The 23,336-nt window shown below is 42.0% G+C and overlaps 1 protein-coding gene across 3 annotated transcripts in view; it reads left to right on the top strand.

The window, feature by feature from the left end:
- The first annotated feature begins 18,361 nt into the window (after positions 1-18,361).
- Positions 18,362-23,336, top strand: part of LOC117352118 (mucin-2-like) — an 85,459-nt gene continuing 80,484 nt past the window's right edge. For all 3 annotated transcript variants that reach the window (XM_033928254.1, XM_033928253.1, XM_033928252.1), the window contains exons 1-2: positions 18,362-18,485; positions 22,161-22,229. In XM_033928254.1, the coding sequence (XP_033784145.1) occupies positions 18,413-18,485; positions 22,161-22,229 (142 nt within the window). In that variant the 5' untranslated portion in view covers positions 18,362-18,412. The remainder of the gene's footprint in view (positions 18,486-22,160; positions 22,230-23,336) is intronic.

Here is a 23,336-nt window from a genome sequence, read left to right as displayed (position 1 = left end):
AACTATGGAGGAGACGGACTCCTTTGGATTTTTAGTAATAGGAGTTATAAGAATATGGCCAAGGTCATCAGGAAACATACCGCTGCTCAGTAACAACAGGATTCAGTTGAATAGATCACTTTTGAATGAGAGAGAAGCAGTTTTCATAATACTGGGTGGACAATTGTCACAATTACACTTTACATATTTTCAGCAAAGCTTAAGAAATTGATGCCAATCTGGGGCATCAAAATGACTCCAATTTTAATCATTTTTTTTCTTTTCCCCGGGGTGAATGTTTTGATTTTGATTTAAATGGGATTGTGATTAGTTTGATAATATCAAATAGGACTAAATGATGTATGGGGCAGTTCTTATTTAGACTGTCTGGTGCTGCTCACCTATGAGTTACTGCCCGAGCCCACAATCCTTCATTTGCATGCCAAGAGCTCATACTGATGTCCATTATTCAAAGAACTGTTATTTTATACCTTTCATAGTTCAAACATTCTCCCCGAGGGATTAAGAGTGTTATCCAATTATAGATTGGATTCTAGATTGGACATTATTGGAAACAACATTGTCCAAAGGGTTGTATTTTTTTGTCCAATACATGTCAACATTTAAGCCATCTCTCGATGGTGGAATTAAAGTCATTGGGTGATCATTAACTGAACCCACTAAAGTTGATCTGATATGGCCTCCACAACTGGACACAATACTCCAACTAGGCCCTCACCAACAGCATGAATAGGGGGCATCACATCTCCCTTCTTCTTCTGGTAATACAGTCTCACATTCTTTGAGCAATAGCCACCACCTTGTCACATTGTTTCGCCGCCTTAAGATCCACAGACGCTATCACCCTTTACAGCCCTAAGCAAAGTACCAAAGGGATTTGGATTTAACGCATGTCTTTTTCAGAAGTAGTTCAAAGCAAGTTATAGTCAAGTACAGTAGAGGATAAATTTATACCTGAAGTGATGGAGGGTTAAGTGACTTGCCCAAAATCACAAGGAGCATCCCTCATGGAATTTCCTCCCAATTAAAGTTTTAATAGATTTTAGAGAGGTCAGCTAGTCATATAGGGAGTTGAATTTGCAAAATGGGTGTTTCAGAAATCTGGAATCATATGCTTACCTCAAAAGGTTATCAGCAAATTCACAGGAGTAATAAAAGCAAGCTTTATTTATGTAAAAGGTAATAAAAGCCTCAGTTCTTTAGCATTCTACTTTTATATTCTTTTTATAGAAGACTGCTGGTTTTGGATCTTTTGCTGATAATTGTTGTAGGTGCCTTGTTCTGTCTGTATGTATTTACTTTGCTTTATCATACCTTAGTCGTGCCAAATTGAATTCTTGGCATCGCCCCATGTGGTTTGCTCCTGTTTGTAAATCGTTGTGAGGTTGCGTAAGAAATGTATGGCCCTATTGTACATGCCATTCTTTTTTTGTGTGTAACAGGAAATGTTCTCCACAAGGAAGCAAAGCAGATACTGGAATTATTCTGTATCTATTAATCATGGCGTAGTAAGACTTTTTTTTTTCTCCAGTGTCATAAAAGGAAGCAGAAGAAGGGTCTGTGAACGGAAATCTGATATCATTATTTAAAGTCAAGGGCATCTATGTAAAAGTGCGGGCGTTGTCAAAAGGGGGTAATTCTTTAAAACAGGCACTGACAATCACAGATTATTTATTTATTCAGTTTTCTATACCACTATCGCAGGGGACCTCAGAACACTTTACATGAATTTTTCTCTGTCTCGGCAGGCTCACAAACTATCTAATGCATGTAAACAACCTATATAGGATCTTTGATTCTCTCTTCCACCCATGAGGACTCCCGATCACCTTCCTGCCCTCCCCCCAAACCACTAATCCCCCCACTTCTGCCCCCTCCTGCCCCCCAGGACCTCCGATCCCCTTCCCACTACCCAAAAAAACTTTGATCCCCTCTCCTGTCCCCCAAGGACCTATGAACCACCCCAGTGCCCTGAGCCCCAGAAGGACCCTCAGGCCTACATATTGTAAATAGGAAAAAGGTCCAGATCCTCTATACAGTGTCATTTTTTTAGGCACTGGTAGGTGGCTAAGCTCAGTAAAAAAAATGCCATTTAAATGACTTTTTTTAACTGAGTTGCAAGGCGCCTACCTGCACCTAAAAAATCAGTACCAGAATCATGCCTCTGTAGGCGCTTTAGAATGCCTAATGCCAATGTGGGCGTGACTAATGTCAGATGTGCCATCTTTCAATATTTACAGTATATATAAAGAGAATCTCACTCTTTACCCCAAAACAGTTCACTCCAACTTAGATAGTATAATAGCGCTAGATAATATATCAATGTTTCATAAATTCTTTCTTAGTCCAGTTTCTTTACAACAGTACATCTTAGGAATTCAGATATCCACCCTTATCAATAGATACAGGTGGTGGGATTCTTCATGATTCCAAGTACTATTTCCCAACTATTTACTTATTTCAATTATTTTATATAAATATATAAATAATAGACTTAGCTTATTCAAAGTTCATTCCCCTTCCTGATGCGTTTCGCCAAACTTTCTCAAGGTCGGGGGAACTCCTAGTATAACCAGCCATTCAAAAACCATTGCCTACCCTGGTTTAGGGGGAATGTGGGGATAGAGGTTTCTTTCCTTGGCAGTGGGCTATCTGAGTCCAATTTACTGCACTGTGGTTTCTGCTTTGCATATGGATCTGGGGAGGAGGGGATGTTGGATTTGTATTGTTTGTATCCTGGTTGTATTTGGATGTTATTCCCTGGTTGATTGTATTTGCAGGACAGATTTTATTTTTTGAAAATTAAAATTGATTATACATAAGCACATAATAGAGAATCCTATGTTATGTACAATATGTATCTCTGGCATTTTAGTTGTACCATCTCTTAAACTAATCAACACTTTGAGATTTAATAATTTTGCCGTCACCGCGCCTACCCTATGGAACTCATTGCCTCACCACTTGCGGATGGAAACTTCAATAAAGCAATTTAAAGCAAACCTCAAAACTTTTTTATTCGAGGATGGTTTCGGATAAAATGTCCTTTTCAGGACTAAACTAATGCCAGTCTCTCTCCCCACCTATTGTTTTTACCCTTAATGTGCGCTTTATTTAAATATTGTAGTTCTTCCCAATTTGTGTGTAGTTAACTTACTTGTTCTTTGTCAACGTCTGCTAAATTAACACTGTCTTGTTTTTAATATTTTAATTCCAAAATGTTTTGTTACTTTTAAAGACTCCTTCTTTTTATTATTGCTGTACACCGCCTAGAAATTTGAATAAGCGGTATAACAAATATTTTAATAAACTTGAAACAGAGCAGTGAGCTACCAAGGGTGCTTCTGTTTTGGAATGTTTGAGATTAGAACGATGTTCATTTAATCTGATCTTCAAACTTCTGATCGTTTCACCAACATAGAGTTTACTGCATGGGCATAATAGGAGATAAACAATATATGTACTATTGCAATTGTTGTAAAAATATTGATATAATGTTTTTGTCTTTTTCTCTCTCATTTCAAGAACCTTTGAGCAATACTTATTCTCTACCGGCAACATAACAAGCTTTATCATTACCCCCGAAGAAGCCCGTTGGAGCGAAATGGATGGGGCCTCTGTCGGGTTATTAAGATAAGTGCTTGATGTTATAAAGCCATATGTAATATTATTTGAGATTTCCTACATATAGCTGCTGGTCATTCAATGCTCAATTGAAAATAAGAGAGATTTTGATATTTAATCACCTCATTAATTTATATGTATAACACACATTGAATTATGGAAAATTAAATCCACATAAAAATTAAAAAATTATACAGGGGTTTTTGACCAGTGATAAAACCCAACCCCAATTGGTTATGATCTTTTTGATTATAGTCCAGGGGTTTTTTGAGGTCTTTTCTCCTCTGTTTGAAATTTACATCATATGTAACACTGAGTGCTCCATTACATTTATTAATCTAAGGATTTTTTCATATCTTGGACACTCAACAACGTTTCCACTAGTTTTTTCAGTTCATACTGATTATTTAAACCAGCACAATAGCAGTGTCTGTGCTATGGCGGTGTGCACCCAAGGAACAAGTTATACTCTTACGCCTTGCTCCTTAGAGCGAGCGATGAGGGAGAGTGACCTGGGATGGGGAGTGGTTGGAAGGTATATTTGTTTGCTGTTATTATTTTTGTGGTTGGATTAGGTGTGACTTTAGGGTATTCAATTTTGATAGATGATATGATGGCTAGGCCTGAGAAAACATTTATTCTGGTGGAATGAGGTGAAAGATTATACATAGAGAGGAAGGGTTATTGATAATTTAATACAATTGAAGAAACCAACTAATTTGTTAAGAACATAAGAACATAAGCAATGCCTCCGCTGGGTCAGACCCGAGGTCCATCGCGCCCAGCAGTCCGCTCACGCGGCGGCCCAACAGGTCCAGGACCTATGCAGTAATCCTCTATCTATACCCCTCTATCCCCTTTTCCAGCAGGAAATTGTCCAATCCTTTCTTAAACCCCAGTACCGTACTCTGCCCTATAAAGTCCTCTGGAAGCGCATTCCAGGTGTCCACCATACATTGGGTAATGAAGATGAGAAGTCAAATATTGCTGGGAAGGTGTTGTTATTAAATAGGTATGTTTAACTGAAATGTGGTTTTTGAAGGGAGATGAGGGACATTTGATTGCTGGTGTCTCAGGAGGTTATTCAGTATATTTTCTTTCTCGAAAAGGCCGGAAAGGTGGAAATTTGACTGTACTGTCTAAAAGACCTTGTGTAGAAGCATCGGTTATGAAATTTCCCTGTAAAGAATTATTATTGTTATAATATTTAGGGAGTAGAAAATCAGTATTTAGAACTATGGTCATATGGTGAATGTTTGGGAAGATATTTTACAGACTATAGCAGAATTAGCAATAGTATGTCCTAATACAGTACTCCCCTGATATTCGCGGGGGTTCCGTTCCAGGAACCCCTGCGAATCTTGAAAAACCGCAAATACGGTTTTCAGCGGAGGAGACAGGAGAGGGCAGCCGGAGCGGCAGGAGAGAGCAGCCGGAGTGGAATTAGAAAACGTACAGAGAAGGGTGACAAAAATGATAAAAGCAATGGGACGACTTCCCTATGAGGAAAGGCTAAAGTGGCTAAGGCTCTTCAGTTGAAGATGACACAGCTCAGGGGTGATATGTTAGAGATCTAGAAATACTGAGTAGAGCGGAAAGGGTAGGTGTGAATCACTTGTTTACTGTTTGCAAAGATACTAGGACTAGGAGGCATGTGATGTAGATTTAAAACTTAAGAACATAAGCAATGCCTCCACTGGGTCAGACCCAAGGTCCATCGTGCCCAGCAGTCCACTCACGCGGCGGCCCAACAGGTCCAGGACCAGTGCAGTAGCTCTCTATCTATACCCCTCTATCCCTTTTTCCAGCAGGAAATTGTCCAATCCTTTCTTGAACTCCAGTACCGTACTCTGCCCTATTACATCCTCTGGAAGCGCATTCCAGGTGCACCACACGCTGGGTAAAGAAAAACTTCCTAGCATTCGTTTTGAATCTGTCTCCTTCCAACTTTTCCGAATGCCTTCTTGTTCTTTTATGTTTTGAAAGTTTGAAGAATCTGTCCCTCTCTACTCTCTCTATGCCCTTCATGATCTTGTAGGTCTCTATCATGTCTCCTCTGAGTATCCGCTTTTCCAGGGAGAAGAGCCCCAGTCTCTCCAATCTTTCAGTGTATGAAAGGTTTTCCATGCCCTTAATCATTCGTGTCGCTCTCCTCTGGACCCTCTCAAGTATTGTCATATCCTTCTTAAGGTACGGTGACCAATACTGAACACAGTACTCCAGGTGTGGGCGCACCATTGCCTGATACAATGGCAGGATGACTTCTCTCGTTCTGGTCGTAATACCCTTCTTAATAATATCCAACATTCTGTTTGCCTTCTTCACGGCTGCTGCACATTGTGCTGTTGACTTCATTGTTGTATCCACCAGTACACCCAAATCTCTTTCAAGGTTACTTCTCTCTAATACTAATCCCCCCATTTGGTAGCTGAACATCGGGTTCTTTCTCCCTATATGCATGACCTTGCATTTCCCTACATTGAAGTCCCTCTGCCATTTATTCGCCCACTCCTCCAGTTTGTTTAGGTCCCTTTGTAGGTCCTCACACTCTTCCGCATTTCTAACCCTTCTACAGAGTTTAGTGTCATCCGCAAATTTGATAACTTCACACTTCGTCCCCGTTTCCAGGTCATTGATAAATACATTGAACAGCAGCGGTCCGAGTACAGACCCCTGCGGAACTCCGCCCGTGACCTTCCTCCAGCCCGAGTAGTGACCCTTCACTCCAACCCTCTGCCTTCTGCCTGCCAACCAGTGTTTGACCCATCTGTGCACGTCCCCTTCTTCACACAACATGTAATTAAACTCTGGAATTTGTTGCTGGAGAATGTGATGAAATGAGTTAGCTTAGCAGGTTTTAAACACAGAAGTCATTATTGAGATGGTTTGGGGAAATCCACTGCTTAGTCCTAGGATAAGCAGCAAAAAAAATCTGTTCACACATGATTTTTTGGGAAATAAGAGTGAAACCCATTGGTTTATTTTGTTGTATTAAAAAAATCAATAAACTACGAACATATATACAGTATAATATTTTAGGTTTTAACTGATACATGTGCAAAAGACATGGGGGAAATACATTAATTCACTTTTAAACTGTTACTTATCACGGTGTAAAGATGCCAAAATGTGTCAAAGATATGGATGGAAAAAAATTAAGTTAACTATTTACAACTATGCATACAATATAAACTTCCAAACTATTAAGAACAGGACATTGATCAAATCTCTGTCCACTGCTTTACAAGATTAACAGTGGCAATCTTCCTGTCCGTATACTAGGGCCAGGGCTACAAGGAAAAGAAAAAAAGAATAAGTGATGAGTGATGGCAATAAAAGGTACAAGGTGAAGGATAAGAGGGAGTGGTACATATTTCACTGTACAGCTTCTCCTGGGGGGAGGGCATCGTGATTCTCTAACCAGCGCCGTCTGACCTTGGCGCCAGTTAGAGAATCTGGGGGTTAGGTAGACACAAAAGCACCCTCATTTCTGGAAAGAACACTCCCTCCTCATACTCCATCTAGATCATTAAGATCCGAGGATAAACATTTACTTTCAGTTCCTTCTTTAAAAACCATCAACACTCGACAGGATATGATCTTTTCTTTTTTTGAACTTTATTGATTTTCAAATCTGGAACAGTGCTTTCAAATAATACATAGAATTATCATCAGAGATCGCACATACAATCAATCAGAAATTAATACAAAATAATTATCCCCTCCCACCCTAGATTGAGAACAAAAAGAAATGCTTTAAATTATACATGAAATTAAAATCCCAGAGAACACTTGCTAAATATATAACCCCCCCCTCCCTCCCTCCCTCCTACCCATCCTGGATATGGGACACTGGATCATTTATTATTTTATTGTCCTTTGATACTCAACTTTTGGAGATCTATATGGGGGCAAATCCTCAATTCAGTTGACCTATGAGATGGTAATACGTGGGACGTCATTACAGACCAAACCTTTATTAGACAGGCATAGGGGTGGGCTCTTTATGATTATGACTGGGATGGCCATGCAAATGGTCACTAAAAACTGAAAGATGAGAAAATTTATTCGGAAACATCGTGCCATAATAAGAAGTTTAAATAAATATGGAGTCCATTGACAAAGTTTGGGATATGATCTTTTCTGTGACAGCTCCTCATTTATGGAACTCGCTGCCTGCTCACTTGAGAGAAAAAACTAATCTAGATAGATTTAAAGGAAATCTCAAATGCTTTCTTTTTAAAGATGCATTTGAACGTTAAAAGCTACAAGGTCACCAAATTACAAGTGTTTTAACCGACTGTTATTCTCTTTTATGTTCTCCTTTCCTTATACTTTGTAATTCTTCCATCTTTCCTTTTGTCCCTGGCATTGTCTACTTGTCCATGTTTCAGTCTTTTTTCCCCCCAAGTACTCTGTCATTCCCTCTTTTAAATTTTATGCATTGCATTGAATTTATGATAATGCATTTCAATCAAAATTTTTATTAAACTTGAACTTGACGCTGGTGGGTGATTGACATGTGATTCTCGGTCACTTCTTAGGCAGCCGCCGAGACTGGCGTCCTTTACAGAATCAGGCAATACAGGGCAATGTGGACGTTTAGCAACTTAGGCGTCCAAATAAATTAGATAATAAGTTCAATTAATGACTTTAACAAGCAATAATTGAAAGTTAGACATCCAAAGGCTATGTGTGATTCACAAAATAGGCGTTCACAATTTCATAGATGCCCATTGGAAAATGCAGCACCTAACAGGATAGGCATGGGCGTGGCTTTCATATGGACGTCCCTTTACAGGGACTCATGAGAACTCATGGCAGCCATTCATTCTGAAGCCCCCCAATATCTCTTCTCACTTATCTCCCCCTGTGCTCCCCCCCCGTGATCTCCGTTCATCAGGCAAGCCCCTCTTATCTGTACCTTTCCACTGCCAACTCCAGACTCTGTCCCTTCTTTCTTGCAGCACTGTATTCCTGGAACAGGCTGCCTGAATCAATATGTCATGCTCCATCCCTAGCAGTGTTCAAATCCAAGGTAAAGGCCCACTTTTTTGAAACTGCCTTCAACGCTTAACTCCCACTCACTGCTGTCAGATACCTAGACCCACTGTATCATTTCCTCTACCATAATCTCCGCAACCCTGAAATGTCCTGTCTAAATTAGATTGTAAACTCTTCTGAGCAGGGACTTTCTATTGTATGTTAAAGTGTACAGCGCTGTGTATTCCTTTCAGCGCTATAGAAATAATAAATAGTAGTAGCTATTCAACGAGTGGCTTAGCACGGGGCAAGAGCGAGGAAAGCTTGCTCATGCTCAGTACACCGCTGGGTCACGAGACCTTGAGGTGACCATTCAGGGAGGGGCTCAGCACAGGGCAGGAGCGCGGAAAGCTCGATCCTGCCTGGTACACTGCTGGACCACCAGAGATTCAAAAACGTACATGGTGGGAGGTGAGAGGGAGGTAAAAATTGGCAGAATGGGCCGGGATAGGAGGGATCCCTCCTTTTCCTGTCCACCAGGTCATATGGCAGGGCTGGTGGAGGCCTGCAGGGCATCTGGAGAGAATGGGGACAGGGCAGGGAGGGAGGCTGGGTGCAGAAGGTGGCATGGAGGGAGGGGGCAGGGTGGAGAGTCTGGCAGGGCAGGATGGGAGGGGGCTGAGTGCAGAGGTAGGGAGGGAGGGTGGAGAGCCTGGCAAGGAGGGAGGGGTCTGAGTGCAGAGACTGGAGAAACTTCAAAAGTGAAGGACAGAAAGCCCCGTATACAGCCAATCAGCATTCATCCAGATTCATAAAACCTACTTCCATTAGCCCCAACTCTCAAGACTCTACTCACTTCCACATATACCCTGCAGACTGGGAAGCACAAACCCAAATCGGCAGCAGGCAGGCACAATCAGGGAAGACACAAATGGTGAACCCAAATGAGCAGTCAGCACAGGAGCACGTTGTGCTGTTAGAGATTCACTGCCTTTAATTTGATTCATTGGCAAGTTCAGAAGTTATGCTTAACAACCAATCAAATTAAAGCAAAACAAAACAAATCTTCAGGGATTCACTAAAGGCACTGAATCCTCTGATGATACGATGTGCCCCTGTGCTGAGGTAGCAGAAGGAGCCCAAATACTGTGCTCAGTACTGATTGGTCAGCTTTCATTTGAAAGGAGATTCATTAAAGGCATATAATCCCCTCACTGCTTGGCCTCATGAGTCCCCATCACCTGGACCTTTCGGTCATCAACTCTGAGTCTCTTCCTCAACTCCTGGCTTTACTGGGCCCTCTGGCTACTTTTAGCTCTTTCCTGCCATTGTATAGATTCCCACAGACCCTCCCACTACTGGGCTTCACTCCTGGGCCATACTTCTTCCTGTCCTGTCCACCACCAGGCTTTCTACTGTTGCACTACTCCCCCCGTCAGGACTGGTCAGCCTGGCCACTCTACTCCACTGCATCAGGTGCCCAGTCAGCCAGTCAGCAGTAGCCTTTAGGGCTTACTGGGAGTTGGGCAAGAGGCCAACATTCCTCCTCACAAGGATCACCCAGCTTCTGAAGGAGCTCCTTACCTGGGAGCTCTTTTCAGCACCACAATCCACTCAGGGAGAATGGACAGCTCCCAACAGCATTTGCAGCTCTTATGCAAATCAGCTCACCTCTCAGGCTCAATGCGTTCCACTGCTTGGGCTCCCTCCATTGGCCAGTGACAGGTATTCCACCCTGTCACAGGGATGTAGAAGAGACCATCATTTGTAGTAAACTGGCCACACAGACATTCCAGCAGATCAGTGGGACACCCTAGGGAGACACTGCAGTAAACTGCACATAAAAGGGTCCAGCTACACACTTCACTAATAACCCCCTTATATTATATGGTGAGCCCTCCAAAACCCGCCAAATACTTACAGTACCCAACTGTACACCATACCCATAGCCCATATGCCTGCAGGTATCACTTCAATGATGGTACACTAGGTTTTGGGTGGGTTTTGGTGGGTTCACACCATTCAACACAAATATACCAACTAGAATGGGATATGCTCCTGGGTCCCCTTCTCTGCAGTCTGCTGCCAGGTTACTCCAGTAGGATTGTCTATAATATCTGTTACCATACACCTTATGACAAAGACCAACAACCAATTTTGTAGCCTTCCTCTGGACCTACTCCATCCTGTTTATATCTTTTTGAAGGTGCAATCTCCAAAATTGTAAACAATATTCTAAATGAGATCTCACCAGAGTCTTACAGAGGGGCATCAATACCTCCTTTTTCCTACTGGCCATTCCTCTCCCTATGCATCCAAGTATCCTTCTAGTTTTCACCGTCATTTCAACCTGTTGGCCTCCTTTAGATCATCACAAACTAAGGCTTTACACAATGTATTTTTTAAAAGCCTGATAATTTTGTTTATCTAAATCTATGTGAACTTGTAAATCATTAGTTTCTTTATTTGCCATGGAGATATAGGTGCCAGATCTGTAACTGTGTACTGTTCCTCTAATGGTTAAGTCTTAGACAGTATAGCTCACATGTGCTGCCTTTTCACTTATGCTCCCCTAAACTTCGTGGACACTGACCCTTCTCCCTTCTTTCCTCAGGGCTACATATTACCACTCATTGCATGTTAGCCCTTCAGATTGATGCCATCTTTTCCCTTGCAGTGTTTTCATCCTCCTCTATCACTGCCCTATGGTTTGTTTATTTATAATCCACCTTTTACAAGACAAACTACAACACACATATAACAGAGCTTCACAAACATTTCAGTCATCTTACAAAAATTAAAATTCTACATAAAATACAAGTCTGACAATAATAACATCACAAACACTTCTCCTATGCCAAAAATCAATCTCAAGCAACCTAATGCAACAGTTTACAGGTTATTTAAAATTTGATAAAAATGCTTATAAAAACCTTCTAAGCGCTGTACAAATTAAATAGGGGTACATCAAAACCAATATAACATTCAATACGGACAAAATACTTACATAACATTCAATGGACAGCGACTAACAGGAACAAGAGGGAAGAACATGCTGTAAAGAAAAGTTACATTGAGGGGAAAGTACGGGAGGAGGGGGGCAGAGACTATCAGGAAGTAGCTAATTGTTAAGATTCAAAAATGGATTTAGGTATCAAATGCGTCCTTAAATTTACCTAATATGGGCTCCTCTCTAAGGTAGTTAGGGAGCCAATTCCAGAGCTGCGGCGCGGAGACTGAAAAAATTTCATTACGCTTTGTACCAATGATTTTTAAAGAAGGAACTGCAAGGAAATTATGAGCATTTGAACATAGCACTCTAGTAGCAGAGTATGAAATTAACAATCTATCAAGGAAAATGAGGGCATGATTAAGACGGATCTTAAATGTTAGAAGAACAGCTTTATATGAAATTCAATGAGGGTTGGCAACCAGTGGTCCTACTTCTTGGAATTTGTTATGATTTTTATTGCAGTGCTTTGTATAAGTTATAGACGCCTTATTTGTTTCTGAGTGATACCTTTGAAAAGAGAGTTACAATAATCCAATTTTGAAATGATAAGAGAGTGAATGAGAATGTTGAGTGCGGAAGAGTCAAGTACCTTTGGCAAAGATCTAATCATGCGTAGCTTGAAAAACCAGTTTTTGACTACTTGGTTGATACGATAGCTTCTGATCCAAAATAACTCCCAGAAATTTAATGCTTGTGACTTTTTGAAGGGGCATATTATTTATTTCTATGAGAGATTTTAAAGATAGGCCTTCTTTCCAAGGAAACAGGAAAACTCAGGTTTTCATTGCCCATCATCTCATACTGTATATTTCATACAACAAAACAGATGTCTTTTCAACAATTTCTTAAAAGCATTCACATTTTTTTGATGTTTAATGTAAGATGGAAGCTTAGTCCACTCTTCTGGACCACGACATGAAAAAGCTCCCACTCTCGCAGTTTGCAGACTCAACTCTTTTCTTCATGGTTTATCTAGGCCAGGCTGTGATGCCGAGCACAACTTTTGCAACCTAACATAAGGAAATACACTGTCCATCAAATATCATGGGGCACACCATTGCATACTTAGGTAAACCAGCAGCAATAGTTTATACTTAATTCTGAATTCAATTTTCTGAAGCTGAAACAACACCCATATAATAGAGTTTTGTGTTATCTGTAAAGCTTTCAACACCACCCCTGGAACACCTAACAGTACCACATTACAGTAATCAAATACAGGCAACACTAACGTTTGGAGAATACTTTTGAAATCCAGAACAACACCAAGATAATGAAATTCCAAGGACAGCTGAACAACAGTATCCAGCATCCTCAAAGACACACATGATCTCACTGTAGATGTTCTGGCCAAATGTATCACCTTAGTCTTTTGCACATTTAGCATTAACTTGTTCTCACACATTCAGTGCCTCACCTGAACTAAGACAGAATCCAACTTCTGTTGAGTTAAGGCAGCAAATCATCAGCATTTATCCTGTATGATACATCCAAATCACGCAATAGCACGTCCAATGGTACAAGGCATATGCTGATAAGGAAGAACCTTGGAGATCTCCTGTCTGTATTGTCCTTTGTGCAGATCTTTGCCCATTAACATACACTTCCTGTCTTCAATCAGAAAGAAAGGATTGAAAGCACAAATAGACTACCCCCTGCACTCCAAAGGAACTTAGTCGCTGCAGTAAAACACTATGATCTAAAGTGTCGAAGGCCGCAGAAATGTCAAAGGACGCCATGACACATTCATACGCCTTGTCAAATCCACATCTTATCTCATCAATCAACGACACTAACAGGGTTCCCGTACTGTGCCCAGAATGGAAAGTGTACTGGTGAGGACCTCTGAATGTATTTATCAAGTTTGATATACACCTGTTTTTTTTGAGTATTTTTGCTAAAACTGGTGCTGATGCAACAGGTCTATAATTTTTAAGCTCTCCATTCCCATTTACATCTTTCATCGGTGGCTTAACTGTGGAGATTTCAGCACAACCCTTTCACACAGACTAAGATTCATTCTCTTTGTAAGTACAAGGCCTAACTGACTGTGTAAATCCTGCAACAATTTTGGGGGGCACAAGTCACCAGAAGCTATTGTTGGCTTACAAGCGCCCAGCAATTTAACAACCAAAATCGTACTCAACTAAAACTTAGGCACCTATTAGGCACCTATAATGCAGGTCAGGGTTTCAAAAGCCTTCATTATAGGTACTTAAGTACTTTAGAGAATCATGTCTAATAGATACCTACAAGTCTTTCTCTGCCCCCTAAACACACCTACTTTGGAGTTAGGCGCTATAAGATAGTTGCCTATCACCCAATTAATTTTTATTTTTTTCAATTATGAGCTTATTAAAGCTTTATAATTGAAGCCAATATACTGACAAGTTAGATGCCTAACTCATTTATTTAGACCTGGCGTAAATGGGTGACCCTGCATTTTGGTACGCTAACATTCTATAATGAAATTTAAGCACCCAGATGTGCTACATCAGGTTGCCTACATCTAAGCGGCCCTGTATAGAATTGCCTCATGAATACATAACAATACATAATACTGACGATACATAATGGTCAGTTTTTCCTGCTGAGAGCTGATAATGCTGCCTGTTAAAGCTGTGTACCCATGGAGGTAGCAAACTTTATGAGTTCCATAATATGAAATGGCTGACTGAGAACACTCCCCGAAAAGAATCAAAGCATATCAGCAAATAATTGCTAGTGAAAAGATGGCCATTAAACCTCAGCTTGCTCACTAATCTCAGTGTGACATCTTGAGCTTTTTGTAGTGAACTATGGTAGCGTGCAGTATAATGGATGTATGAAACTCAGTGTGATGGATTCCTCAGGGAACTTGACGATGAAGGAACCTCATTGCCTTTTTCTTTCCTGGCTTTCCTTAACCAGATTCATTGACTTTAGTGATGCCACTGACAAAGTTTCTATTAGATTTCTGCTAATATATGTATAATCAATACAACTTGTAAACTTGAGGTAACATACATTACAAGGCCTAAAAGAGAACAAAGAGATGATGGATGGGCGTGGGTGTCTTGAACTGCTCCACCTGCTAAGCAGACAAAGTCAATTAATCAAACCACTGCACATCCTGTTACTTGCTGAACAATCCCAACTAGACCAAAACGAAAACTTGGTACAGAATGCTACTTCAGTGAACTGTATCTTTTTGATGTTTATTAATCCACGCATTGTGTTCCATAGAAACCACACATGATGGAAACCTACCTTTGAACAGTGTAATATAGGAAGTGAACAAACGCATAAGGCAAGATAGGATGTGGAGTTTGGTAGAGAGAAGTTTGACAATGGCGGTCATGTTGAATAAAGCATGTTAGGTTATCTGCAATGTGAGAGAACATTGTATGGAATGGGTAAGAGAGGTAGTAACGTGTGTAAGGAAACTGGCATACATCCCATGAGGGGATACAATGAAGACAAAGTAAGGGACATGTTTGTTAAAATATGTTGAGCACTTACAGTGGGTTTTAACGTGGGCATGTGCCTAATGGATACCATGCAGTAAAATACCATGTGATAAGTCTAACATAAATTGTAGACTTATCCCCCCACCCAGCTAGCATTAGGCTTACTGTTCCTATGACCAAAGAAGCTCACGCTGGAGTGGAATGTCTTGCCCAAAACATCCAACCTCAGACTTAGATGTCCAATTGAAAATGCCCCTCCACATATCTCTGAAATGATATAGGTAGATGATTCAGCAGAGAGAAGGGCTACCAAAATGGTGGAACTGCATCAATTTCGTGTTTGATAGTTCACACATTGTTCCATACAAATCCCATGAACATAGGTGAAGAGATAAGGGAAAGGAAAGCTAAAGCAAGCTGGATGGGAGTGCTGGTAGAGATGGATTGAGTAGGATATGCTGGATTTTCTGCACTGGGCTAGGTGAGAGTGTTCTGTGTCTACAGAGGGTCTGCGCGTGCCTGGGGATTTCAGAAAAGTGATTCGTGCTGGCAGATGGGGGCGTTCCTCCGATCTCATTGCAGAGTTTCCTTTCAAATGAACGAGGCTCAACTCATGCACATTTATATTATGTAGGTATTTAAATGTCTCTATCATATCTCCCCTCTCCCCCAAAGTATACAGATTGAGGTCTTTAAGTCTGTCCCCATACGCCTTATTACGAAGACCACATACCATTTTAGTAGCCTTCCTCTGGACCGACTCCATCTTTTTGAAGGTGCAGCATCCAGAATTATTGTACACAGTATTCTAAATGAGGTCTCAAAAGAGCCTTATACAGAGGCATCAATACCCCCTTTTTTCCTACTGGCCGTACCTCTCCCTATGCAACCTAGCAACCTTCTAGTTTTCGCCGTCACCTTTTCAACCTGTTTGGCCACCTTAACATTATCACATACAATCACACCCAAGTCCTCCTCTTCCGTCGTGCACATAAGTTCTTCACCCCCTAAACTGTACCGTTCCCTCTGGTTTTTGCAGCCTAAATGCATGACCTTGCATTTCTTAGCATTCCATTTTAGCTGCCAAATTTCAGACCATTCTTCAAACTTTCTTCATGTTATTCACACCATCTGGCGTGTCTACTCTATTGCAGATTTTGGTATCATCCGCAAAGAGGTAAATCTTACCCGACAATCCTTTAGGGTGGTAGTTGCGTGGAACAGTCTCCCGGTAGAGGTGGTGGAGACAGAGACTGTGTCTGAATTCAAGAGGGCCTGGGATAGGCGCATGCAATCTCTTTGAGAGAGGAAGAAGTAATGGTTACTGTGGATGGGCAGACTGGATGGGCCATTTGGCCTTTATCAGCCATCATGCTTTTATGTTTCTAACCTGGAAAAAAATACACTTTAAAATAGAACAAAAGTATTTGCACAATCTGCACAAAAGGTCTTATACAGTAACTCTGATCTTATCCCTCTTACAAGTATGTGAAAGAATGAGCAGATCTACTCATTTTGAGGAAATCTGCAAAGCTGCCACTTTGTCCACGGTTCATACCTTCACCTCTCATTATTGCCTGGATTCCTTTTCCAGACGAGATGGCCATTTTGGCCAGGCAGTTTTACAAAATTTATTCTCCTAAATTGCCAACACTCCCACCATCCCATTCTGGTTAGCTTGGAGGTCACCCACATGTGACAATATGCTGCCTGCTTGTCCTGGGATAACATAGTAACATAGTAGATGATGGCAGATAAAGACCCGAATGGTCCATCCAGTCTGCCCAACCTGATTCAATTCAAATTTTTTTTTTTTTTTCTTCTTAGCTATTTCTGGGCAAGAATCCAAAGCTTTGCCCGGTACTGGGCTTGGGTTCCAACTGCCGAAATCACTGTTAAGACTTACTCCAGCCCATCTACACCCTCCCAGCCATTGAAGCCCTCCCCAGCCCATCCTCCACCAAACGGCCATACACAGACACAGACCGTGCAAGTCTGCCCAGTAACTGGCCTAGTTCAATATTTAATATTATTTTCTGATTCTAAATCTTTTGTGTTCATCCCACGCTTCTTTGAACTCAGTCACAGTTTTACTCTCCACCACCTCTCTCGGGAGCGCATTCCAGGCATCCACTACCCTCTCCGTAAAGTAGAATTTCCTAACATTGCCCCTGAATCTACCACCCCTCAACCTCAAATTATGTCCTCTGGTTTTACCATTTTCCTTTCTCTGGAAAAGATTTTGTTCTACGTTAATACCCTTTAAGTATTTGAACGTCTGAATCATATCTCCCCTGTCTCTCCTTTCCTCTAGGGTATACATATTCAGGGCTTCCAGTCTCTCCTCATACGTCTTCTGGCGCAAGCCTCCTATCATTTTCGTCGCCCTCCTCTGGACCGCCTCAAGTCTTCTTACGTCTTTCGCCAGATACGGTCTCCAAGATAAAGCACAGTTACTTACCGTAACAGGTGTTATCCAGGAACAGCAGGCAGATATTCTCACGACCCACCCACCTCCCCGGGTTGGCTTCTGTGCTAGCTATATGAACTGAGGAGACGCTGAGGAGGCATGCCCTACCTTGGGCAGTAAGGCACTCACGCATGTGTGGTGCGGCAGTTGTGAACTTTCTAAGTTTTACAAGCAAATCTGCTTACGAAGCTGTTCACATCGGGGCTCCGTGGATGACGTCACCCACATGTGAGAACATCTGCCTGCTGTCCCTGGATAACACCTGTTATGGTAAGTAACTGTGCTTTATCTGCATTCCTGCACACTATCGGGCATTAATTCATTGGGACCTATTTATTAATAATGTGCATTCACAATGTATGCTAATGTGAGAACACATTTCAGTAAATCTAGCCCTTCTGAATTTCTCAAGAAATGCATGGTGCTGTTGCTATCTGTCAGAATGAAGATCCCTTGAGATCAACACCATCACACGCAAAAGGAAAAGAAAACCACACTGTGCGTGGCAAGATCCTTGAGTATTTGTTTCTACCAGGATCTGTAGTGACCAAGCATCTGGGTGGGAGCTATTTTTGACTTCTGACATCTCTGGATTTCTTTTGTTGCGAGATACATACCCTATCAAAAGAAGAATTTGAACCCTTCCCAAAATACAAACAGGTCCCTAGAAGGCAGACCGAGGATCCTCTGTTTACCTGCCACATGTGAAGGGAAGCTCGTCTTTTGGAAACTCCACCTCTCCAGGAGCTTGTGTGAAGCAATCTGGGATTGCAGCCAAAGCTTCTTTCTATAAAAGGCTAGTCAAAGGCACAGGTAAACTGTTCCTCCTCTCAAGCCCTCAGTTTGGTACCCTGTGTCCGAACTTCGGACAAGATGGGCATAAGTAGGGGGACACAGATACCAGCATGGATCCTGGTAATAGCATCCATTGTTGTCCAGTTTACAGGTAGGAATCCCTTCACTTAAAATTTTACTAGGCTTATGAAAACTTGTCTAAATTGAAATGCAACATTGCTAGTAGATTTTGAACAGATTTGGTTAGCAAAAATATATATATTTTTTATTTTGTATACCCACTAGACTAATTTGTTTTGGAGCTGTTGAATGCTCTAGAGCAGGGGTGTCCAAGCTGCGGCCCCGTGAAGTATTTTGTGCGGCCCCGGTCGAGGGCGATGCAGTGTTTTCCTCTGCTGCCCCCGGGTGTTTACTGTCTTGCCGGATCCCTCCTCTGTCTTGCTGCAGCGTTTGTGCATTTGTGAAATTTTTTGGCCAATGCGGCCCAGGGAAGCCAAAAGGTTGGACACCCCTGCTCTAGAGATTTAAAGGCCGGTGCAGCCTGTAGTACTCTGGAAAGAGTATAAATCCCAGCCATATTTGCCCCTTTGCCATCTACCGCACACAAACAATGCCTACTAATGTGCTTTCAGCTCTTTGTAGGGGAAAGTCTCCTGCAGGACAGCGGCATATGCTACATGGTTATTCAGTTCTCTTTGCTAAGACCACCCATGGAAGTGCCAATAGTGGTTATTAACAAGGTGGCCACTTCTCCATTGGATCCCTAATGAGCGGCTGGCAATTTTTTTTACTGAATACTTCTAACTAATTCTAATTACTACCAATAATGACTTATCAAATGCCAGTTATTGATGACAATTAGCTTGTTATTCAATTAAATTGTGCATTGGTGCCAACTTTATACCAGCGTTAAGGTGCCAGTTATGTACTGTGGTAGTAGTGCAAAACCACGTTGGTGAGCTGAAATGTAGGCACAACAACTGAATGCAAGACACACATTTGATCCCATTCTAAAGTGGCGTAGCGAGGGTGAGTGGCACCCCTCCCGTCCCCCCTGCTGCTCACTCTCCCTTACCTTTCCCCATACCTTTTCCACCAACAACACTTCTCTGTTCTGGTCCAATTTCTCATATTATCCCGGCTAGATTACTGTAATGCTATCTGTCTTGGAATAACAAAGACCTGCCTTCAAAGACTCCAATTGATACAAAATACCGCTGCGAAATTAATTTTGGAAAAAGTAAATTTGACCATGTGTCTCCTTTGCTTTTAAACCTTCATTGGTTTCCGGTCTATCTCAGGATTCACTTTAAATGTGCATGTATTACTTTTAAAATTTTATATGGTATCTTCATCCCTCTTGTCTCTTTATTATGGAATGCTTATAGATTCTCCTATGCAACAGGCACCCAACAAGTCAAGCTCTCCCTTCCTTCAGTGAAAGGAATCAAAGGAGTCAAGAATTTCAGTCAATCCTTGGTTTTCAAATTTTCTCAACTATGGAACGAACTATGGTTCTGGTCCTTTTCCACTATTTTTTAATCTTTAAAAACTATTTTATTTGCCAAACACTTTAGAAACTAGTCATATTAATATTTTCTGATTGTTACTTTTTGAAGTATTTTTTTAGTTACTGTTAACCGAGTCGAGCTCCTTTTTGGCTGATGACCCGGTATACAACGCCAAGTTTTAGTTTAGTTTAGTTTCATTTTCCCGGCGCGAGCAGCATCACCAATTTGCTGCCCACATGTTTCGGCTCTCCCTCTGATGTCACTTTCTAGGTGCGGGACCCGAAATGATGTCAGAGAGAGCCGACACCGACACGGGCAGCAGGTTTGTGATACTGCTCGCACCGAGAGAATGAAAGAGGTTCAGGGGAAGGGAAGGGGCACATGCATTCAGCAGGGGTGGGGGGCAGAGAGGAGGATGGGTGCAGGCGCCCACACCAAGACAGCCCCCAGGTTTGACTGCCCCTCCCCTCTTACTACACCACTGCTACGTAGAATGCCCATGACACACTCTTGTTATGCCCACTGTTACAACCCATTTGCTGTTACATGCCATGCCAAAAGTGCACCAGTTTTATAGAATATCACCTGGCACAAATGTGCATAAATGCCCGTTTGTGACATTACTAATATGTATACGTTCCCTGTTCTATAAATCTGTATATGTAATTGGCATCTACATTTAGGCCCAGATATTATAAACAGAGTCTTAATTTAGGTGCCTAACTTAAGTTGAAAATTCCATTAAAAATGAAAAAAAAAAAAAAAAAGCTTTCAAAAGAAAATGTAGGCGCCTGTCAGCACCTAAAAGAAGGCACCAGAATCGCACCTATGGAGGCGTTTTATGACACCTAGTACCACTGTAGGTGTGGCTAATGCTGGAAGTGGCGTTAGTTGTCTTAAAGCGCCTCTGTAGGCATGATTCACATGAAAGGTAGGCCTTGAAAACCCTGGCCTACATTTCTGGTGCCTACCTTTCCCGAAGGCGCGATTCTATAAACGGTGCTGTCGCGTGATTTTTAGACGCTTTTAAGGTGGCTGACTCTGGCAGTGCCATATATAGAATCCAGGCCTTAGTGCCTTTTACACTCCTCCCTCCGTATTCGCAGTGGATAGGGGCGAATACGGAAAAATCGCGAATAACTTTCATCATCACAATAAAAATAAAAAATAAAAAAATTGCCACGAATCGCATAAAATTATTCAAAACATAAAACAAGCAGGAACATTCGAGGCTACCCCCTTGAGCTGACCTACCATGTTCCTCATCAATGGAAGAGCCCAAGCTTCCTTCTTCCCAACAGTTGGTGCCATTCCCACTTGGGGCCATTGCTGGGGGCGTTATTGCTGCCTCGTCTTTTCCTCGGTACCCTTTTCCAGCATGGCAGGCATGGGAGAGCCAGAGTTTTGACCTGAATCCGCCGCCTGCCGGGCAAAAGCCACATACGGGTTGCTCTGTGACCACTTTAAATTCCCAGCGATGAGAGGAACCCAACTTTCTGTCTCATCGCAGTCCGCAAGCCAGCTGTGCTGCCACCAAACTAAACTAAACTAAATCTTAAGTTTGTATACCACATCATCTCCACAGAAGTAGAGCTCGGCACGGTTTACAAGAATTGATATAGAAAGGAACTACAATGAAAAGTAGAAGGACTTAGTAAAGAGAAGTTTAGAGGGACTTAGTATATCGAAGAGGGAGGGGTCATTACTACTACACCAATATGCCAACGCAGGATATCAGAAAAGTCTTTAAAAAACAACAGATATCATAAAAGAAAATATTTATACGTCATATTTTTGAGAGCCCATGGTGCCTGTAAGCACATTTTAAAGGAAAAAAACCATGCACAGTTGCAAATATACCCGTGAAGGTGTGCAAAGGACTTTCAAAATAAAAATTCCTTCTATGCTTTACCTCCACCCAACACCACACTTTTCTGGACATGAATAAATGGAAATCACATGATCATTTTCTTGCTGTGAGGACATAAATATTAGTTTATCCATGTTTCTTTGGTGTGTGTGTGTGTGTGTGTGTGGAGGGGGAGGATATATTATAAATGCCTGCAGTGGTGAAAGAAGTGTGTGAATTTCTGCAGGATTTTCAAAGGTCTACATGCTTGTTATATTTTTAAATAGAAGTCACTTCACAATTCACTTGGCAAGGTTTTCCAATGCACGTTATCTATGCTGCTGCCATTGGTCTTCCATTGTTCCATTCTATGAACTGAATATTCGCTTATTCCAGGCAAACAGAAATGGTTGTTAGAGGCCTGAACTTCAAACAAACTCAGATTTTCTTTTCTTTTTATCCACAGACTCCCAGATGCAGTCCACTTCTAAAACAGTGACCATTATCCCAACAATGTCAATGAAAGACATCAGACGTAAGTTAAACCGACAAGCTGATTTTTCGTATTGACCACTGGGATTCTTTAGATGACAGAAAGGCAGCTGAGGTGACAAGGAGGACAGGCCAGTAGAAACTGGCCCTACAAGTGTAGTTGAATGATAAAGGATGGGAAAGTGAACAAGTAGGCGCTACGTGTACAAGTTGTGCCTGGAAAGTCGAAATGATGAAATAGATAGATTGGGGATGAACCTGTTATGGTTTTGAAGCAAAGGCAAAAATATCCCTTGCTTCCATGGGCAGCCAGTGTAGTTTTTTTTATTTATGGGCTTACATGATCCGATTTCTTGATACCGTAGATAAGATGGACTACAGCATGGTCAGGGGAGATGCATGGGTGGGTCTCGGGGGTTCTGAAAAGTGTTATATAAGAAGATCATTTATGCGCCCAACTGCTATTGTGTCCAGAGTTGAGTGCTGGAATCTGTGCTAAACGCTATTCTATAAAGGTTGATTAGCACCAGTGGCATAGTAAGGGGGGATGGGGTGGGTGGTCCGCGCTGGGCTCCATCTTGTGGAGGCGCCAGCTCGCCTCCTCCTCTCCGCCCCCCGCTCCTTCCCACTCCTTCTCCCGCTGGGTGAGTGTCTTCACTTCACCCCCCACCATAGCTCTAGCTCTTTGCCGGCATGTGCAGTGACTCCAACCTGCTGCTCGCGCCAGCGTTGGCGCTCCCTCTGACATCACTTCCGGGTCGCACGCCTAGGAAGTGAGGTCAACGGATAGCCGACACCGACACAGGCAACAAGTTGGTGAAGCTGCTTGCGCCGGGAAAGATAAAGAGTTATGGGGGAAGGGAAAGGGCGCGCACAGCAGGTGGGATGGGGAAAGGAGCAGGGCGGGGATGAAGAAGAGGGTGGGGGAAGGGCACCAACACCCCGGGCACCTCTCACCCTTGCTATGCCACTGATTAGCACTAAGTAACATTTATGCAATTGGCGCTTAGGGCAGATCTTTCTGGTATCTAGCTTTGGGCGCCAGACTTCTGGTACAATCTTTATTACCGAGTCTTTTGGATTATTGAAATATTGTATATTTAACAATCCTCAAGAAAGACATGGTTCGACTCCTACTGATTCAGAATAC

This window comes from Geotrypetes seraphini, chromosome 19 (assembly GCF_902459505.1).
Source record: "Geotrypetes seraphini chromosome 19, aGeoSer1.1, whole genome shotgun sequence".
In the NCBI taxonomy this organism is placed as follows: Eukaryota; Metazoa; Chordata; class Amphibia; order Gymnophiona; family Dermophiidae; genus Geotrypetes; species Geotrypetes seraphini.
Note: the sequence above shows the minus strand (reverse complement) of the source record. Positions and strands in the feature narration are given on the sequence as shown.